Here is a 16,666-nt window from a genome sequence, read left to right as displayed (position 1 = left end):
AAAGAATTTTGTGGGGGTTTTTTGTCAGCTGTACTGTAAGTGGTTTGTATTGGTTTAAAACTTCTGTGTTTAATTGAAAGGTGCTAATAAACTTTGGCAGAGGTGCAAACTAAGACATATTTGAAGGGAATGATCTGGTTTGAACTTGGAGTGAATAGTCAGTGCCAAAGTGTTAGGTTAAGTGGAGAATCCATAGGGAAAGTTGAAGAGCTCTGTTGAAAAGAGCTTTGTTCTAGCAGGTGAGAATTGCCTTAGGTACAAAGGCTGTGGTAGCAGAAGATTTTTGTATTTTGCTCTCTGTTTTTACTCCTGAAGTGACATGAGTCTGAATTTACCTTTGTACTTCCATCTCACACCAGTGTCTGGGATTATGTGCCATGAAGCCAAGCATGACCTCTAATGAAGACGATAGTAGTGCTGACCATAGAGGACAAAAGGGTAGTACCAGGAACAAGTGCCTCAAAAAAGGTTTTTAAAAATCCATTTGCTAGAGCATGGCATTGTCCTCCAGATGAATCTCTGTGTGCTGAGATAATTGTGGCTGTTTTGTTATAAACTGACAGAGCAGGAGTGACAGGGTCAAGGAACTAACTGCTGGGTTTGGCTTTTTTTTTTAAAGGTGAAGCTTGGCACCTTTGGTGCAGAGTGTGATTTCTTGAATGGGACCAGTTTGGCAAGTCTGGATTAAATCAGAAATTATACAGTGCAGTGTTTTGAAAAGCTGCCATTACAATGAGTTTGCACACATAAATTAAACTTTCTTCTGGTGTCTTTTAAAAAGCAAAATGCTTCTCCTAGTATAATTTCAGGGGTGTACAAGATTGTCAGTTGTGGTAATTTTAAGGATTTTGGCAGTGTGCTTGAATATGATTTATGGTCTGTTTCAACTGTCTAATTTTTCATGAAATCTTCTGCATGGATCTGTCTGTGGCTTTTTTCAGTAAACCCACGGTACTTTGTTTTGTTAGCCTGAGGTCATAGTGAGATAGGATAACATCCTTACTCTTTTGCTCTGGTTTGTCTGGGAATTTAAAACTTGGTTGTGAAGCTTGGTGGATTTTCCTGTCTTTGATTAGAAGCATCACAAATTGAAGAACATTGACTTATAAGCTAAACTTTTTTTTTGTTCGTTTCAAATAATCTGTTAGGAGCTGACTTCCTGATCTTTCTTTGGAGTGCAGGTTGTTGCTTTCTGCCTATTCTGACTTGCTTTAAAAACTGCCAGGAGAGAGGGGACATGATAGTCTGGGAAGAAGGTAAATGATCAACTACTGCAAACTAAACCATGCATCTGTTACACTATGGAAACAACTCCTGTTAAGAAGCTAAGCATGTTTTTCCTCCAGTGGCAGGAAGGCACTTGAAAGATGGTTGGGAGTAGTTAGTGATAAGAATGTGTGTATTTAGATTTATTACAAGCTTTCTAAAATACTCTTGATTTCTTGTTCTTGCAGAGACTCCAACCGTCATGTTAAGGTAAAGCAGAAAAGTGCAGTGCTGAACATGCTAAAGAAGTTGGACAAAATAAGGTTCAGAGGTCACAAGAGAGATGAGTTCCTTGATTTAGCAGAGTCTCCAAATGCTTCAGACACTGAATGTGGAGATGAAATCCCGGTGAAGATACCTCGAACTTCAGCTCGAGACAATGAGGAGTTGAGAGACCCTGTAAGTACTCAAATTAGTATAATTTTTTATATTATGTTATTTACTTTACAGGCAGAAAAATAACAGAAATTACTAATTCTTTATCCTTATATAATGGTTGTAAAACTTGAAGATTATGGGCTAGGAAGTAACTTTCCAGTAATAGGTCTTCATTTTGTGGAAAAATCAATTAATTTCTCAATACTACAGTTCCCTGTCCTTACTTCTAATTTTAGATATTGTGAGTTGACAGGTTTGTTAACTTTGGATGTGCTTCTGGATGCTCTCTGGTTTTTATTTGTTTTGTTGAATTACTAATGGACATGTGAAAGAGAAAAGGCAACTTTTCAGCCTGAGGAGCTCAGATCTGCTCAAATGACACTGTCCAGGACTTTAAGGATAATACTTCTGGTTGCTTCATTGGTGTTAGAGGGTCACACCAGCTCCTTCTCCACTGCAGTGTTATAACCAGTAGTGCTTCCATGCAAGTAGAGCTGGTTTAAACCTGTGAAGGGGGTGCTAAAATGTTTTGGTGCTTATAAGCAGAAGCACCAAAGCACACCTATGTTTTTCAAAGACATTACTTAAGGAAAAGTTAAATATTTGTTAAAAAAGTAAAAAAAAAAAATCCTTCTTTAAGTGTTAAGAAGTGGCTGAAGTGGCTGTAGATCCATGAGCTTGGAGTGCCACAGTATTACTTTAGATTTGTCTATATAATTGTATTGTGGAAGGTGCTTGGAATTCAGAACTTCTGTCACCCTTTGAAAGCTTCCTGTACAGTTTTTATCCCCAAAATGTAATCAGACTGTTGTCTGAAGGCTCATGGCTAGGAGCATGGGGCTTGCTCACAGGAAGCTGTAAACTAAAAGATTTTAAACTGTATATGCTTATGCATCTCCTTTGGGGCTGGCAGCTTGTATCTAGTTCTGTAGCTCTTATCTTTTTTAAATTGAAGTGGGCTTTCATGGTACTACATACAGTCTTTCTTATAGAGAGCTTTTCTGCCAGAATGTTTTTCCTATGATCATGGAACAAACAGGTGGTAATGACAGAGCATGTTTTGGTCACATAAAGTCTGTTATATGGAAATCCTCAAGCTTCTCAGACAAGGAAATCTGTTAAGTGCTATTCCTTTGCTCTTATTCTACTGAAGACATGTATCTGTGGTAATGTTCCTCACTCGAGGTCACCAGATGTGGAATTTGCATGTAACTCCAACATGGGAAGAGATGAGAATCTTGATTCCATGTTTCAGAAGGCTGATTTATTATTTTATGATATATATTATATTAAAACAAAAGGATATATTAAAACTATGTTAAAATAATAGAAGAAGGATTTAATCAGAAGGCTAGCAAGGAATAGAAAGGAATGGAATGATAATAAAATCCTGTGACTGCTCACAGCCTCGACACAGGTGGCTGTCATTGGTCATCTAGTAAAAACAATTTCACATGCTGGGTAAACAATTCTCCAAATCACATTCCAAAGCAGCAAAACATGGAGAAGCTGAAGCTTCTCAGCTTCTCAGGAGAAAAAGATCTGAATGAAAGGATTTTTCATAAACTGTGTCTGTGACATTCGTCATTTGTTAAGATGTAAGTATTGTGAATACTGGGACTAATCTTTGATGCTGTCCTTCCAATGTGGTATTTTGAGTTTTTTGTAGGTAAATACTGGCTTATTTTCATTAAACTTCAGGCTTTATGTTTGGTGTTGGTACATATGCCTTTTGTAATTAATCAGAAGTATCTGGATGGCAGAGCTAGAGGCTACAGAAAGATCTGCCTTAAACTCCAGGTACTATTTTCTGTATTTCTTCAGGGGAGTAGTAGCTCCTGGGTGGTATGGAGGGCAGCTGAGGGCACAGCAAGGTAAACTTGTAGTTTTGAATAGTAATGAAGCCTTAACAGCTGCACATCTGCAGTGATGGTCTCTGTTTTCTCAAAATGTTGATCTCTGTGTGCTGAGAAGGGAGCTTGGAGAAGCATTTGCTCTCTGGTTGATTACATTCTGCACTAGGCTGTTGTGGTCCTTGGGTCCAAGTCCTGGGATACAGCTGAGGGCAGCTGTTTAAAATCAGGGAGAAAGAAAGAGAGGAAAGCAGAAATGGTATCAACCTTGTTTTGCTCTGCTTCTGATGTTTGGGAGCTCCAAACCCAGGGTGATGCTGGATGCTAAGAGCAGTGGCTGTGTTACAGATATGAGCAAAATAAAAAAATTGCTATGAAGAGAAAGGTCTGACATACAAGGGATAAATTTCAGATGGGAATTTTGGGAGATTAACAGTTGGCCCTCACAGGCATCTGTGCACTCAGTGCTGCTGCCCATCCCTCAAATGAAGGGAGAAGAAATAACCCCTGTGCTGCAGAGGTGCCAAGAGTAAAGAAAGTAATGCTTATATACTTAAATCAATATTAAAGTAGTGGTGTCTGAGGTTGTGTAAACAGTGCAATTCTGAATTTTTTTTCTGTTTCTTATTGAGATTATATAGTTGAGTTGTGCCTGAAATGGTTTTAATTCAGTGTCTAAAACTCATAACTTAAATTGCTTGTGCAGGGTGTTTTTCTTTTATAGGCTTTGTAAGCAACTTAGTATTATATTTCTATTACACTGATCATGGGAAAACCAAATCTTATTGGTTTCTTCCTGTTTAATACCTTTGGGAAACTGTTGAAAGCACACAAAAACCAATGCAAGTCTTCTGTGTAAATGGCAGTTAGGCTACATGTCTTTTCAGATAGATGTGCTTCTGTTCCTTCTGATCTACATGTCTACTGTAGATCCTGTAGATCAGAAGGAACAAAAGCACACCTATCTGAAAAGGATCTGTAGGATCCTTTTCACACAGGATCTACAGTGTATCTGTAGATCCACTTCGGTTCCTTCATGGTTTCTATTAAAATCTGGGTACAGAACTCATGGTCTTGAAAGAGCAAGGCTCTTGGAACTGAACATAAGCACCCAAAACTAGGGTCCTAGTCCCCTTATCTGCATCTTCACTGTCAGCTATTCCCTAGACAAAGACTTCATCTCTGCCTCTCTCTGCTTCCCTCCCCTGCCCCTGTCTGGTGTATTATTCATTTTGGAGGCATCAAGAAAAGATCTCTGTCTATTAGAACAGCACAGCGCATCTATGAGTGAAGAACCCTTCATGGGTTTACAGTGCTCTTAAAAATGTGCCTCTTCTTTAGGTATATATCTGAACTTGACAAACGAGTGCAAAAGCTTGATACAAATGGAGGTTGCAGAGTAAAAAGCCTTGTGATAAAAGCTTGTGATTGCAGAGCCCTGACCATCTGCCAGGAGGAGCAGCATCCTCTGTTGCACTTGCAGCAAATGAAGTGAATGCTCAGTCCCAGGCCACAGACTGCTCAGTGGCACTTAGTCCCAACACTTCACATGCCTTATTGAAGTTACACATGTAAAATTCATACCCTGTGAAAAAACAGAAAGGATGGCCAGATAAGGTCATTTCCTGTTCTTTATCTTTAAACTGAGCTTTACCTATTTAGTTCAATAATAAACATCCTAACCTGTGTTTGGGTAAAGCACTCTGCTAGCTCCTGGTCCAAGGACTCTGGAGGTGGAAGGATTTATATTTTCCTTTGAATTCTCAGTGGTTTCTGAGAGTTTTTGTTCAAAAAAGAGTTTTGGAACTAGTTTGGATTCAGCTTACAGGCTGGCTGCTTGCTTGTGTGGGTTTCCTCCTCTCATTTAAGTGCCCCAGCTTACCAGATATGTCTTGAATAGGAGATGCTTTCTTAGGTCGCGGTGGGTGTTTGGATGCTGTGATCAGATCATTGCCAAGACAGCAGTACTGGTTAACAAATTTAACTCTCTGCTAAATATCTCTTTCAATTCCTGAATGGCTTCCTAGATGTCTTCCTTCGTTCCCTCTTTACCATAGCTGGTTGTTTGGTTTTTTTTTAAGGCAAAGGTATTAGACACTCCATGCAGCACTGCTCTGTCTGCATTGTTTGGTAAAATCACCACAATTGCAAAATAGGTAGAGGGAGGAACCTGGACCATTCCAAAACAATTAGCATGTGATTTGTTGTGACATTAGAAATTGAGGCAATGTTGCTTGCTCAGTAATTAAAGTCCCCTTTATTCAGTGCTACCCTTCCTGTTTGTACAGAAGGGGAGACAAGATCCTGTTCTACATGCAGGTGTATGAATGAATGTGTTGCAGACAGATCACATCCCTTTCACAGAGCAGAGAAAGAACAAACTGTGTTTAAACCTGTAGGCTGGCACTAACCTGGCAGTGAGAATTGCTGGTAAAGCTCTCTTGTATCTGGCATATTGTACTGGAAGCAGTCTAATCTACTTATGCAAGTTCCCTGCCAGTGTGCTAGGATTAAATCTGGGTTATTGTGGTACAGCAAACATTACTTTAATTGCTCTTGCAGTATAGCTTGGTTTTCCCTGACACATGCCAATTAAAACCTCAAATGCTGCTCTGTTGGTCATCTCATTTACAGGGATTGGAAGGTATAAAGCACGATGCAAACATTACAGTTAAGAAGTTAAAGCCTCTGAACCTGGCTAGCACTAGGTTTTAAAAAAATTATGTAGAATATAGCTGTGGTTTAGGAACATGCCAGTATGGGTATGTTTCCATGAATAGCTACTAAGAATTAACTATTCATGCAGATGCTTTCATTCTTATGCAATGTTGTTGAGTTTTTCCTTTTCTTACAGCAGGTAATTGCATCATTCATGGGGAGCCCTTTCATAATTTGAAGTGAGAAAATGCACATGAAGTGTCAGATGAAAAACTTGGGAGGCTAGAACTTCACAAGACAAGCTGCGTAGTTTGTTGTTTTGCTGAAGATTTCTCCCCTTCTCTTTTTTCCTCAAATGAATGCAAGTTAAAAATTTCTATTTTAAACTGTCTCTTCCCTGTGTTGTGTCCCAGCCACTTTCTGGGCTCTGAGGAGTGACTTGAGTGGATGATTTTGCCCCTGGCATTGGCATGTTGTGTCCTCACTGCTCCCCATCCTTTGTGTTTGAGAGCTGCTCCTCTCCGAGGAAACTTCACCATTTTGTGAGATATTCCTAGACAAAAGTCATCCACATACATATGATGTTGTGGAAGGAAATCAGAAGTAGTTGTGTTTCTGTGTGATACTGAAGAGGTGCTGTGCTGCAAGTGGAGAGGACAGATCCATTTAGCTGGGAAGTGACTGGGACCCTTTCTGTGGCTGTACAGCAGCAGTGGCAGCACACAGAACAAAATCCCAGGGCTTGCAGCATGGAGGGGTTTTGGAGAGGGAAAGCAGAGAAGTCTTGGGCTGGAAAGTGCTGTATGAAAAGCCTGAACTGCAGATGGCTTGAAAAATGCTTTTGTGAGGAGATAAGGGTTTTAGATCTGGAGCTGGATGTGGCTTGGACAAGCAGCCCTGAGCTCTGCTGATGGGTTGCAGGCAGTCTGTTGTCATCAGAAATGTTCCTTTAACCCTTCTGTCTCTGTGTTCACCTCGGGCATTTCTGTGTTCCTAGGCACTGCCTTCTTCTCATGGTCTTGGCTAAGTAATAACGATTGCCAACCTTTTAAGAGGGCTCTTGTGTCAAATACTGTCACAGCTAGAGAGGCAGAAGGAAAAGCAGAAATCTGTGGAAGCCTTCAAGGCTTTTACTGTGAGTCAGAAACTGGAAAGGACATCTGTACAGGGCAGTGTAGGTAATCCAGCCTGAGTCCCAGCACTGTCCACAGAGGCAGCAGAGAGGAGAAACCTTTACCCAGATAAAACTGGAATTAATACAAGGATTTTGTTAACTTGTGAATTGAGCCAGATATGCTAGCTTCAGACACAGGGACTTTTTTGAATTCAGAGGGGAGCAGTTGACCTTCAGCAAATGTAGAGGCATTATTTCTTGTTTTCTTAGATGTGTTGGTGTGGAGAAAAGCTTCAGTGACAGAGACATCTGTTTAAATGTTTTCTATATCAGTGTCCCGGGCATCCTCAGTTTTTCTGTGTGTTTCTAAATGGTACTTATAAAACGTTGTGATTATGTTAATTTTGGAAATTGACTGCACCATCAAACTTATGTCACTGTGTATCTTAATAAGCCATTTTTTATTACATGTTAGTTACATGATCTTGCTCCTAGTATTCTAGTGAGCAGCCTTATGTTTTAACTCAGTGGATTTTCTTTCTCTTTTTTCTCCTCTCTAAGTTAGAAGTTTTGTAGCTAGTTTAAACATGTGTACCTTTTGATTTTTAACCTGTCTGTGGATGCCACGCTGCTTAGGTCCAATGCTTTAGCAGATAAACATATTTGGAAACTCTAAGAATGAGGATATTACCATGTTAACTGGTATCACTCTCCCCAGTGCTCTGCACCTCTTGCTCTTTCCTTCTTCCTTAGAGGCACAGTTAAGGTATCCTGGGCTTTTAATTATTCACTCAACAGCTCTGAAGAAGCAAAAGCAGAGCTGATTCTCTAGGCATATTTCTGAAATGTAGCACATCTTTGGGTAAAATATCTTGAGTACCTTCAGTGAGGATGAAAACTTGAATATGCTTAGGTACTTGCTAGGCCCTTTCTTTTTCCTGTCCCCCCTCACCTGGGGTGGGGAGCAGCTGCAGTCTAAGCACGGGGCTGATGCCCAATTCAGGCACATTCTTTTTGAGTACTGCTCCTTGCTCTTTGTCCTGTATGTGATTTTATTTATTTATCAATAAAATATTTGAGCAGTGGCACTGTTTCTTCAGACAGCTCCCTGTGAAATCCTGCATGCTGGGAGCAGAGGTTGTCCCTTTGTGCTAGGTGTGGGTGTATAATGCAGAAAGCCATGCATTAACGCCTGGGCAGCGTCTGAATTTTAATAACACTTCCCTTGTGCCTGCACATGGAGTGTGTTGTAAGGGTGCTGCTTTTCAGCTTCAGCCACACCATCCTCCTTGGGGCTCTCCTAATGTCTGGCAAGTGATAGCACTAAATCTTGCAGTGTAAATAAATACAGCCCAGCTCTGTAGATAAGAGATCAACACAGAGGTCAATTTGCATCCTGTGCTCATCTGAAAAGAGTCTCTGATAATCTTCTGCAGTGGCTGGAGCAGCTGCAGATGGCATCTCTCACTGCACCTCCTGTCTAAAGGCAGCAGTGGTGGGGAAATGTGGGCATGGCGAGGAGGATGCTGCGCTGCAACTCCCGGTGTGAGTCCTGCCCAGGGCTCTGTCCCTCTCTGCTGTGCTGTGATTCCTGCCAGCTCCAAGATGGGAAGTAGCCCAGGGCTGCTGCTGAGCTAAGAGCTCCTGCTCCTCGTCAGGGCCAGCAGCACTGACAGAGCGTGTGTGGGTGGTGCTGCTTGGGGGACTGGAAATAGCATCCGTCTCTGCTTGGCACTGTGTTCAGCAAGCCCAGGTGGGGAGCTGGTGCTAGGTAGGTGCTGGGCAGTGACTGCCTACAGATTGCTGATATGCCTGCACAGACAGATTCTGAGGCTTAAGCTCAGGATCTGTTCTTAAACTCAGTTTCAAACAAGAAAACAGATGTTTAATAGCTATTTCCACACTGTTTTATCTTGAAAATACAAATCAATCCCAATTGTGAAAGTACTTTGCTGTCAGTAAGCTTTCTGCACATCTTTCCTAAAACATAAAAAATATCTGAATTTAATGTCTTCTGTACATTACTTGAATTTATATATGTATGTAATTTAAGCTGTCATGGTTAAATGTATGCAAGGAATACATTTAACCATGTTTGTTTGAAAGGAATGCGGTTCCTGTATGTTTGCAGGGTTCAAACAAGGAGTGGAGAATAGTCAGAATACGTAAATAAATTCCTTTTTTGTCTTGAGATCGTTTTTGAGAGGTAGGTTTCTGTAATCTATCCCTTTGGTTTTGAGTATAAACTGCTAGAGAAACTCCTGCAATTCTCATTGACAGATTTTTCCTACCTGGTGGGGCCTGTACACAAGCACTGAGCAACCATTACCCAGGAGATGCCCTCACCCACCCTTTTCCCTGCTGTCTGAAAATGCCCACTTGATGAGAGAAAGAAGGCATCACCTGCCTTCTGCTCTGTGGCCTGGGGTTTTTCTGTGTTTAATTCATGGAGGTGGACATTGTCAGTGGTCTCACTAACTAATCAAATTACTTTTTAATTCCTGCTTTCTGCAGTATTTTCAGTATTCTGCTGAGTTCATTCAAGGGGTGATCTCTTGAAGCATGCAATCTTCTGATTTCCTACTCTCCTAACCATGCCAGGGTGAGCTCCTGGGCACCAACAACATCCTTCTGCAGTAACTGGAGAGTTACTGTTGTGGGGGAGTGGGGAGCCCCTTCCTTGCTGAGAGGCTGTGCTCTTGAAAATTGCACATTCCATAGATGGATATTAATATACAATATGTGTTTCCCAGTAGCTCAGTGATTATCTAGAAAAGTATTACTTGTGCTGGCTTCACAATTTTATGTTTAAAGTGTGTAGCATTGACCATTCACTCTATGGGAAGAGGAGAGGGATAGTACAAATATGGCTTTTCAGTCAGCAGAAGAAAGGATTAAATGATGATGCAGTAGAACTGGTGAGGGTGGTGATGGGAAATACTTGTTTGCTGTAGCTTCCCAAGGTTTGCAGAAGTGTGTTCTGTAAATTCACATTTGATTAGCTTTCATTCACTTATTTTGGTAATCTGATGCTGAAAGAGGCATGTAGAGTTGTTAATACATGCTTGTTTCTTTACGGCCCCAGAAATCAGTTGATGTATTTAAATGACACGCACACACACAAAAAAAATCCTTCTGAACTTTCAGTATGTTCTGGCTTTCTTATAGGCTGGTCCAGGGACCACCATCATGGCTTCAGGAGTCCAGGATTTTAACAGAACAGAGTCTGACAGACTGAATGAGATCAAAGGTCACCTGGAAATAGCCTTACTGGAAAAACACTTTTTACGTAAGTATAAAATGCTCTGTGGAGAGGAATAGCTTTGGACTTCTGAAATAATGTTTCTCTAACAGTAGGAGTTGGCATCAGAATTTTGAGGTGTGCTGATGTGCAGATAGCACGTGGGTTTATGCTTCTCTAAGAAGAACTTAAAAGCATTCCCAGGGTTTCTGGGTCACTTGGGTATTTTTTTCCTCGTTACATTCCTCACAACAAACTCACTGTGTGACAAAAGCTGCGTAGTTGAAGTCTTGATGTTGACATCTGCAGGTTGTCTTAGAACTAAGTCAACCTTAATGTGCCTGCAATAGGTGTTTTGCTTTCCAGTAGTAACTGCTAAGAAGAGATTTATGACAGGGAGACCAGTTCATTTTTGTGGCAGCTGTTTCAACAAATAATGCACCTTAAAACACGAGTCTCTTAACATGATGTGTATTATTGGTAAGTGGTGTAAGAAATACAGAGAAGAGTGTCTGGAAATTTAAAGTGCTGGTTTTTTGGGTTTATGCTTATATATGTGTATATATGTGTGTATAATGAGAAAAAGTTGTCATTCATGGCGAGGGGAAGCTGCAAGATTTTGGGGATTTTATCTCAGCAGGTCTGAACTGTTGATTTTTAAGACAGGATAGTTAAAAACAGAAAAACAGCAAACAAAATAACTTGATACAAGTAGAGATCTCTCTAATAAACTAATGAGAATTCTTGCTCAGTTACTTCCCAAAATGGCCATTTTAATATTTTGGTTTTGAACTTCAGAGTATGAGGTTTGTTTTTATGTCTTCAAAGCTTGTCAGATATTTTCTAAGGAGTAGAAATAACAAGACTATAGATTCTGTTCAATTTCTAGGCTATAATCCAATGACAAGACTTAGGTTTTTATCTTCAGCATGTTCTCAAGGATTTGTCATTAATTTTCTGTGACTTGTTTTTCACTTGGCAATACTTCTTTGATATGTTTTCCCCCTGATGTGTATAAGAGGGAGGCCTGATAAAGGAGACTGGGCAGGAATTTATAACAAGCTGCTGTCAGCTTCCACTGATACCTGGAAGAGGTATCATGGTTGGAATGTCAAGTAAAAACTGAAAGATCTGTTTGACTTGCCCTGTTAGTTTCAGTGATTTACTTGAATTTTATTTAACTGTTTGGTACAGAGTTACCATGTACTCCTTCCATCCCCAAAGATACATTGGTAAGCTCCTGTTACACAGCTGTTTTTTAGGCTAGGTTGACACATGTGATTACATTAGAAAGAGCAGGACTTAGCAGAACTGACTTCTGATTTGAAGTGGGATGTGCTTTTTGATGTACAAACATGGTAGGGCTCCCAGACACTTCCATGGCTGGTGAATTCATTCTCCTTCTTAGTATGTCCTTACAGTAACTAAATGGGGCACACAGGTTTGTGAATATTGGTAGTCTTCAGGATCCTGCTGTAATTTGAAAACTTTCTGATCAACTGTTACTTGTAGCTGAATTTTCCTTTGCACAGAGCTTTGCAGTGAACTCCACGGGAAGGATAGGGAAGATAAAGTTTCCCCTTTGTGTAAACATTGAGCAGATGTTTGGGAGTTCAGGCCAGTGGGGTGGTTCAGCTGGGTGCCTTGAGTCAGCCAGGGCTGTCTCCAGCCATCACTACTTCACCAGAGCCTGTGGCTGAAATAACACCATTGTCCTGACAAATTGGTTGTAACTCTGTTCATAAAAACAAGAGTAAGAATCATAAACTGGTTGAGAAATAAGTTAAATGAAGCTTATCCCTTATTTGGCCACTTTCCGTTCAAAACTTTGGGATGGAGTAGGTCACCATATTTGTCAGTTGGAGTGAAGTAGGAGTTCAGCTTTTGCATATGGCTCCTGAGTTCTTATTTTTCCTTTTTCCTTCTCTTTTGAGTTGGTTTGGGATTTTTGATACTAGAAATGCTTCATTATTGTTTTCTTCCCCAAAGTGAACTAATGGTCTGCAGAAAAACATTCTTGAAATGTGCAGTTTGTTCACTTCAGTTTGCCCTTGGTAGAAAGCCTGGCCATTATTTTTTTTAAATCCTGTTGCTGCAGTAGGTGTTTTTAGGAAGGCTAGTTGCTCTGCAGTATTTCCAGACTGTTTTTAACTATGGAATCCCTTAAGGACACCTTGCTATGATAGTGAATTTGCATATTGTTTGCCATGTCCACATACTCCATTTCCTCCAGCTGGGCATGCAAAAATCGAAGCAATTGCTAGTTAGTGAGGGAAATATATAAACTTTCATGCATTTGCTTATTAATGTGCTGTCGTTCTACTTGTTATCTCGTATCTACTTGTTATCAGCTTGATTCTGACTTTTATTTGTATTGCTGTTATCAGCCAGGAGGTTTAAGGAGGAGAAATTTCCTCTCAGCTCTACCTCATGTGTCATGTACACATACATTGCACAGCTGCAGGTCAGTGTGGGTCTGTAATTTGAGGTGCTAAAGTTTTTCTCTAAACTCCATTCGACTGTTAGCAGGCATCAGCAATGGGTGCATTTTGGCTGAGTAGCACATTCAGTGAAGCACATCCCAAACCTCACTGTAGCCTCTAGGAGCTGTTGGGGATATCCAGAGCAAGTAGGTATGGAGAGAAGCTGTTGTTTCTAAGGAAAAATCTGAGATGCCAGATGAATGTCTTCTTTAGCAAAGAGGTAATCTAAACACCCAGAGATGTGAAGATGGAGAGGAATTGCTTAGCATGTGCAGAGCTGTAAATGCAAATGAAATGTGTCTGGAAATGCAAGGGATTTAAGCTGTGGATTGACAGGAGAGTGAGGCATGCAGAGAATGGGATCTTGGATAATGTCTTAAGCAAGGGGCAGGGATCATCTGATTCTCCCAGCTAAAGGGGCTAAAGTTGCTTTTCCTGTCTGTGTGGGAATGGTCTTAATCTCTTGATCTAATGGCTCATTCTGAGCCTTATTATAGGAATGCTGAAAATGTGCCTGTTGGGTTTGTGGTGTTGGTGTGGGCTCCTTCAGAAGAAATCTTGGAACAGCAGCTGAATGAAGAGTGCAAACGGCTTGGTCTGCTGGAGTTTCCAGTGCATGTGGTTGGAAAAAGCTTTTCTTGGAGCTGGGACAATCAGAATCATTTATTTATAAAGGACTTCCTGTTATTCTAACCTAGTTTTTAATACAAGTGAACACTGCCTTGGGCTAGTTAAGGGCTCAGTTTTGGAAGGCAACTACTGACCCAGGGCAGTTAGATTGATATGCTAAGATTAGTGGTGATTTTAGTGTTTCCAGTTCAAAACCTAGTTGTGTCTTAACAAAAAAATAAAATTGTATCTGCTGCTGTTGCACTTGAAATACAAAACAACCAACCAAACAATCTTTCTGCTTTTGAACCTTTTTTGTTTGAGGTAAACACCTTGCTTCCTGTTATGTCCTGTGCCTGCTTACAGAGGGCAGTTTTGGAGATATCAGTGCTCCTGTCCTGGTGCCACAAAGTGCTTTGTAAGCACACATGCATCCTGTGGTTTACATGAAGTATTAGCTAATTCTACTTCAAGGGTGTTCAGGCCTTTTGCAATGTGGAATTCAGCAGCTCAGGAAAGAGGAGTTGGTAGCACCAGCTGAGAGTGAATAAACCTGGTGACTCTCAGAGAAGAGGGTTAGTCATGAGCTGGTAAATCAAAGGAACCTTACATGAGGATGAGGAGTACTAGAAGGAAATAGAATCCTCTCCCACAAGGGTTTTTGCATTCCACACCACACAGCAGTCTGTGGCAGGAGACTTTAAGGTCTCACCAAATCAGTGGTCTCAGTAATGATGTTTATACCACATGACAAAAGAAGTTGGAATTATGGTGCTTTCCCATTGAAATTTCTGCTCTGGCACACTGTTCATCCTTGTGCCTTTTTGAACCACTTGTGTGACTAACTCCACAGGATTTTCTCTGGTTCACACTTCACTTTCTGATATAAATGACCTGATGCTTCTTTCTAAGAACAACCTAGAAGAATACTGACTTCATGGAAATAGAGCTCTAGAAAACCACACATCATTCCCAGGCAGAACTGGCACGTTAGAAAGTGTTAAACCTCAGAGGCCAAGTGTGTGCTGACCAGCAAAAGACCTGTGCTGAAAAGTCCAGTTCTGTGCAGAAATGCTAATATCTCCTCAAACAGTCCCAGTCATTCTGTTCAACAAATAGGCAGTGAAGCTGGGCCAGAGTCCAATTACCAGCTGTGTCAGGACACCTTTTGTTTAATTTCTCCTGATATGAGAACCAGCTGCAGTAGCAGAGCTAGAGAGGAGCAGAAGAATAGGTTCACTGCATTGGTTTTGCTGTTTTCTTACTGATGTAGCAGCCTGTAGTCTGAACCTGAGGTTCAGAAATCTTGAAGTAGAATCTAGAGCTGATTTGAGCTGGTTTGCATAGCAGGTGGAGACCCTGGCAAGAGAATAAGCAGCTCTGTGTTTATCTGAGAGACACAAATACCAGCTGTGGGCTACAATGGCCATTCCTTGTTACACGGTCGGCCCTTGGCCAGGTGATCCTGATGCTGCACCAAGGGCTCTGAAATAAAGTGTGCTGGTGCTGGTGAGTGCTGAGGGTGTTGTGGCACTGGAGCTCACCCTGGGTTTCTCCCATCCTTTACTCCTTCCTCTAAACTTCCTTTCTTTCAGTTTAAAATCCTGGACTCCTTAGCACTAAAAATGTATCCCTGGAAGATTTACATGTCTCTTATGAGATTGTAGAGTTCCTCTGATGAAGCCTGGTTTGCCTGTGGTGATGGGTGGGAAATCTTTAATGTTTGTCCTGGGCACCCAGAGATGACACAGTAAAAATATGTGAGTCCAGGCTTTGCTATAGTGCTGTCTCTTTACTAGAGCTGCTCTCATTTGCTTCCTAACAAATTTTAAAGTTTTTCTAGGTCTGATATCTGACTGAGAGACTTCTCTAAAACTACAGAAAGTTTCTTAAGAGATTTAGGAAATATTTTGCTTATACCCAAAAATACTCAATGTGTATGTTGAGTTCATTTCTAACATTCCTGGGGAAAAAAAACAAACAACAACCCTCCAAAACTCTGACTTCATTTTCCTGGAAATGCTGTTGGAAGAGGCAGTTGTGATCAGTTGTTTGGGAGTCAAGAGGCCTCAATGAGGCCTCCATGAGACTAATGAGCACTCAGATCTCCATTTCTCATCTTCAGGGACTCTGCTCTGACTGGTGGAAGAGAGAGATTGGGCTTTTGCTCACTCTCTGCTTGGCTTCCCAGAGCATGAGGTTCCTGAGACCAGGGCAGAGGGAAGGGATGTGACTCCATGGCAGTCCAGCAGCAGGCTGGAGTCCTGGGCTGATGCTGGGTCTGAGCCTGGTTTGTGCAGTCTGCTCTTGTCACTGCACAAAGGATGTGCGTGGTGATGTCAGGGATGGTGCTGTACGTGAAGATGCCCAAATGCTGCAGGGTCTTGTATTGTCACACTGCCTTTCATGAGGCTGATGGACCACAAAAAATGCAGCACAGTGCTCAGAGGGATGTATTGTTGGAGCTGCTGTGGAGCCTTGAACAGATCCCACCTACACACTGTGTTATGTGTGTGGGCTGTGCCTATTTCTGCCTTTTTTTGGGTGCCCAGCTTGGCTTTGTTAATTGCAGAGATCGTGTGAAAACCCAGGCAGGGCAATGGTCAGCACTGTTGTGCCTCTCCCTTTTGTGTAACTGGGACAGAGATTTTGGGAGCTCCATGTGGAACCTGCATTTCCCTGCTCAGCTTAGTAACACAAAAGCCTTGGAAGAGCCTGCTGCTATTCCTAAGCCAGACGTTATTTCAACATTTATAGACTGTTTCACTTCTGCCAAAACCACAGAGTGAAAACCATTCCTGCAGTATTGAAAACATTTTTGCAGCTCTGCTTATTTTAGGTGGGTTTTGCAACACTTCTGGCATTTTTATTCTCTGAAATTTCTGAAAATTCATAGAGGAGCAGTATTTTTCATTGCTTTTAAGCTGAACTTTTAAATGTATCTAGCAATACAAAACTTTCCACTTGATGTTTTGAGAAGGGGTGTCAGTAAGCTGTATTTTCAGGAAGTGTAATTTAGAATCCTTCCCTAATGAAGGGGAAATGATCCAGGTCTGTGTCTATT

The 16,666-nt window shown here is 41.2% G+C and overlaps 1 protein-coding gene across 1 annotated transcript in view; it reads left to right on the top strand.

The window, feature by feature from the left end:
* Positions 1–16,666, top strand: part of GRAMD4 (GRAM domain containing 4) — a 76,518-nt gene that overhangs the window by 22,378 nt on the left and 37,474 nt on the right. Inside the window, exons 2-3 of the mRNA XM_064702800.1 lie at positions 1,455–1,665; positions 10,438–10,558. Of these exons, the coding sequence (XP_064558870.1) occupies positions 1,455–1,665; positions 10,438–10,558 (332 nt within the window). The remainder of the gene's footprint in view (positions 1–1,454; positions 1,666–10,437; positions 10,559–16,666) is intronic.

Source organism: Zonotrichia leucophrys, chromosome 1A, assembly GCF_028769735.1.
Source record: "Zonotrichia leucophrys gambelii isolate GWCS_2022_RI chromosome 1A, RI_Zleu_2.0, whole genome shotgun sequence".
NCBI lineage: Eukaryota > Metazoa > Chordata > Aves > Passeriformes > Passerellidae > Zonotrichia > Zonotrichia leucophrys.
Note: the sequence above shows the minus strand (reverse complement) of the source record. Positions and strands in the feature narration are given on the sequence as shown.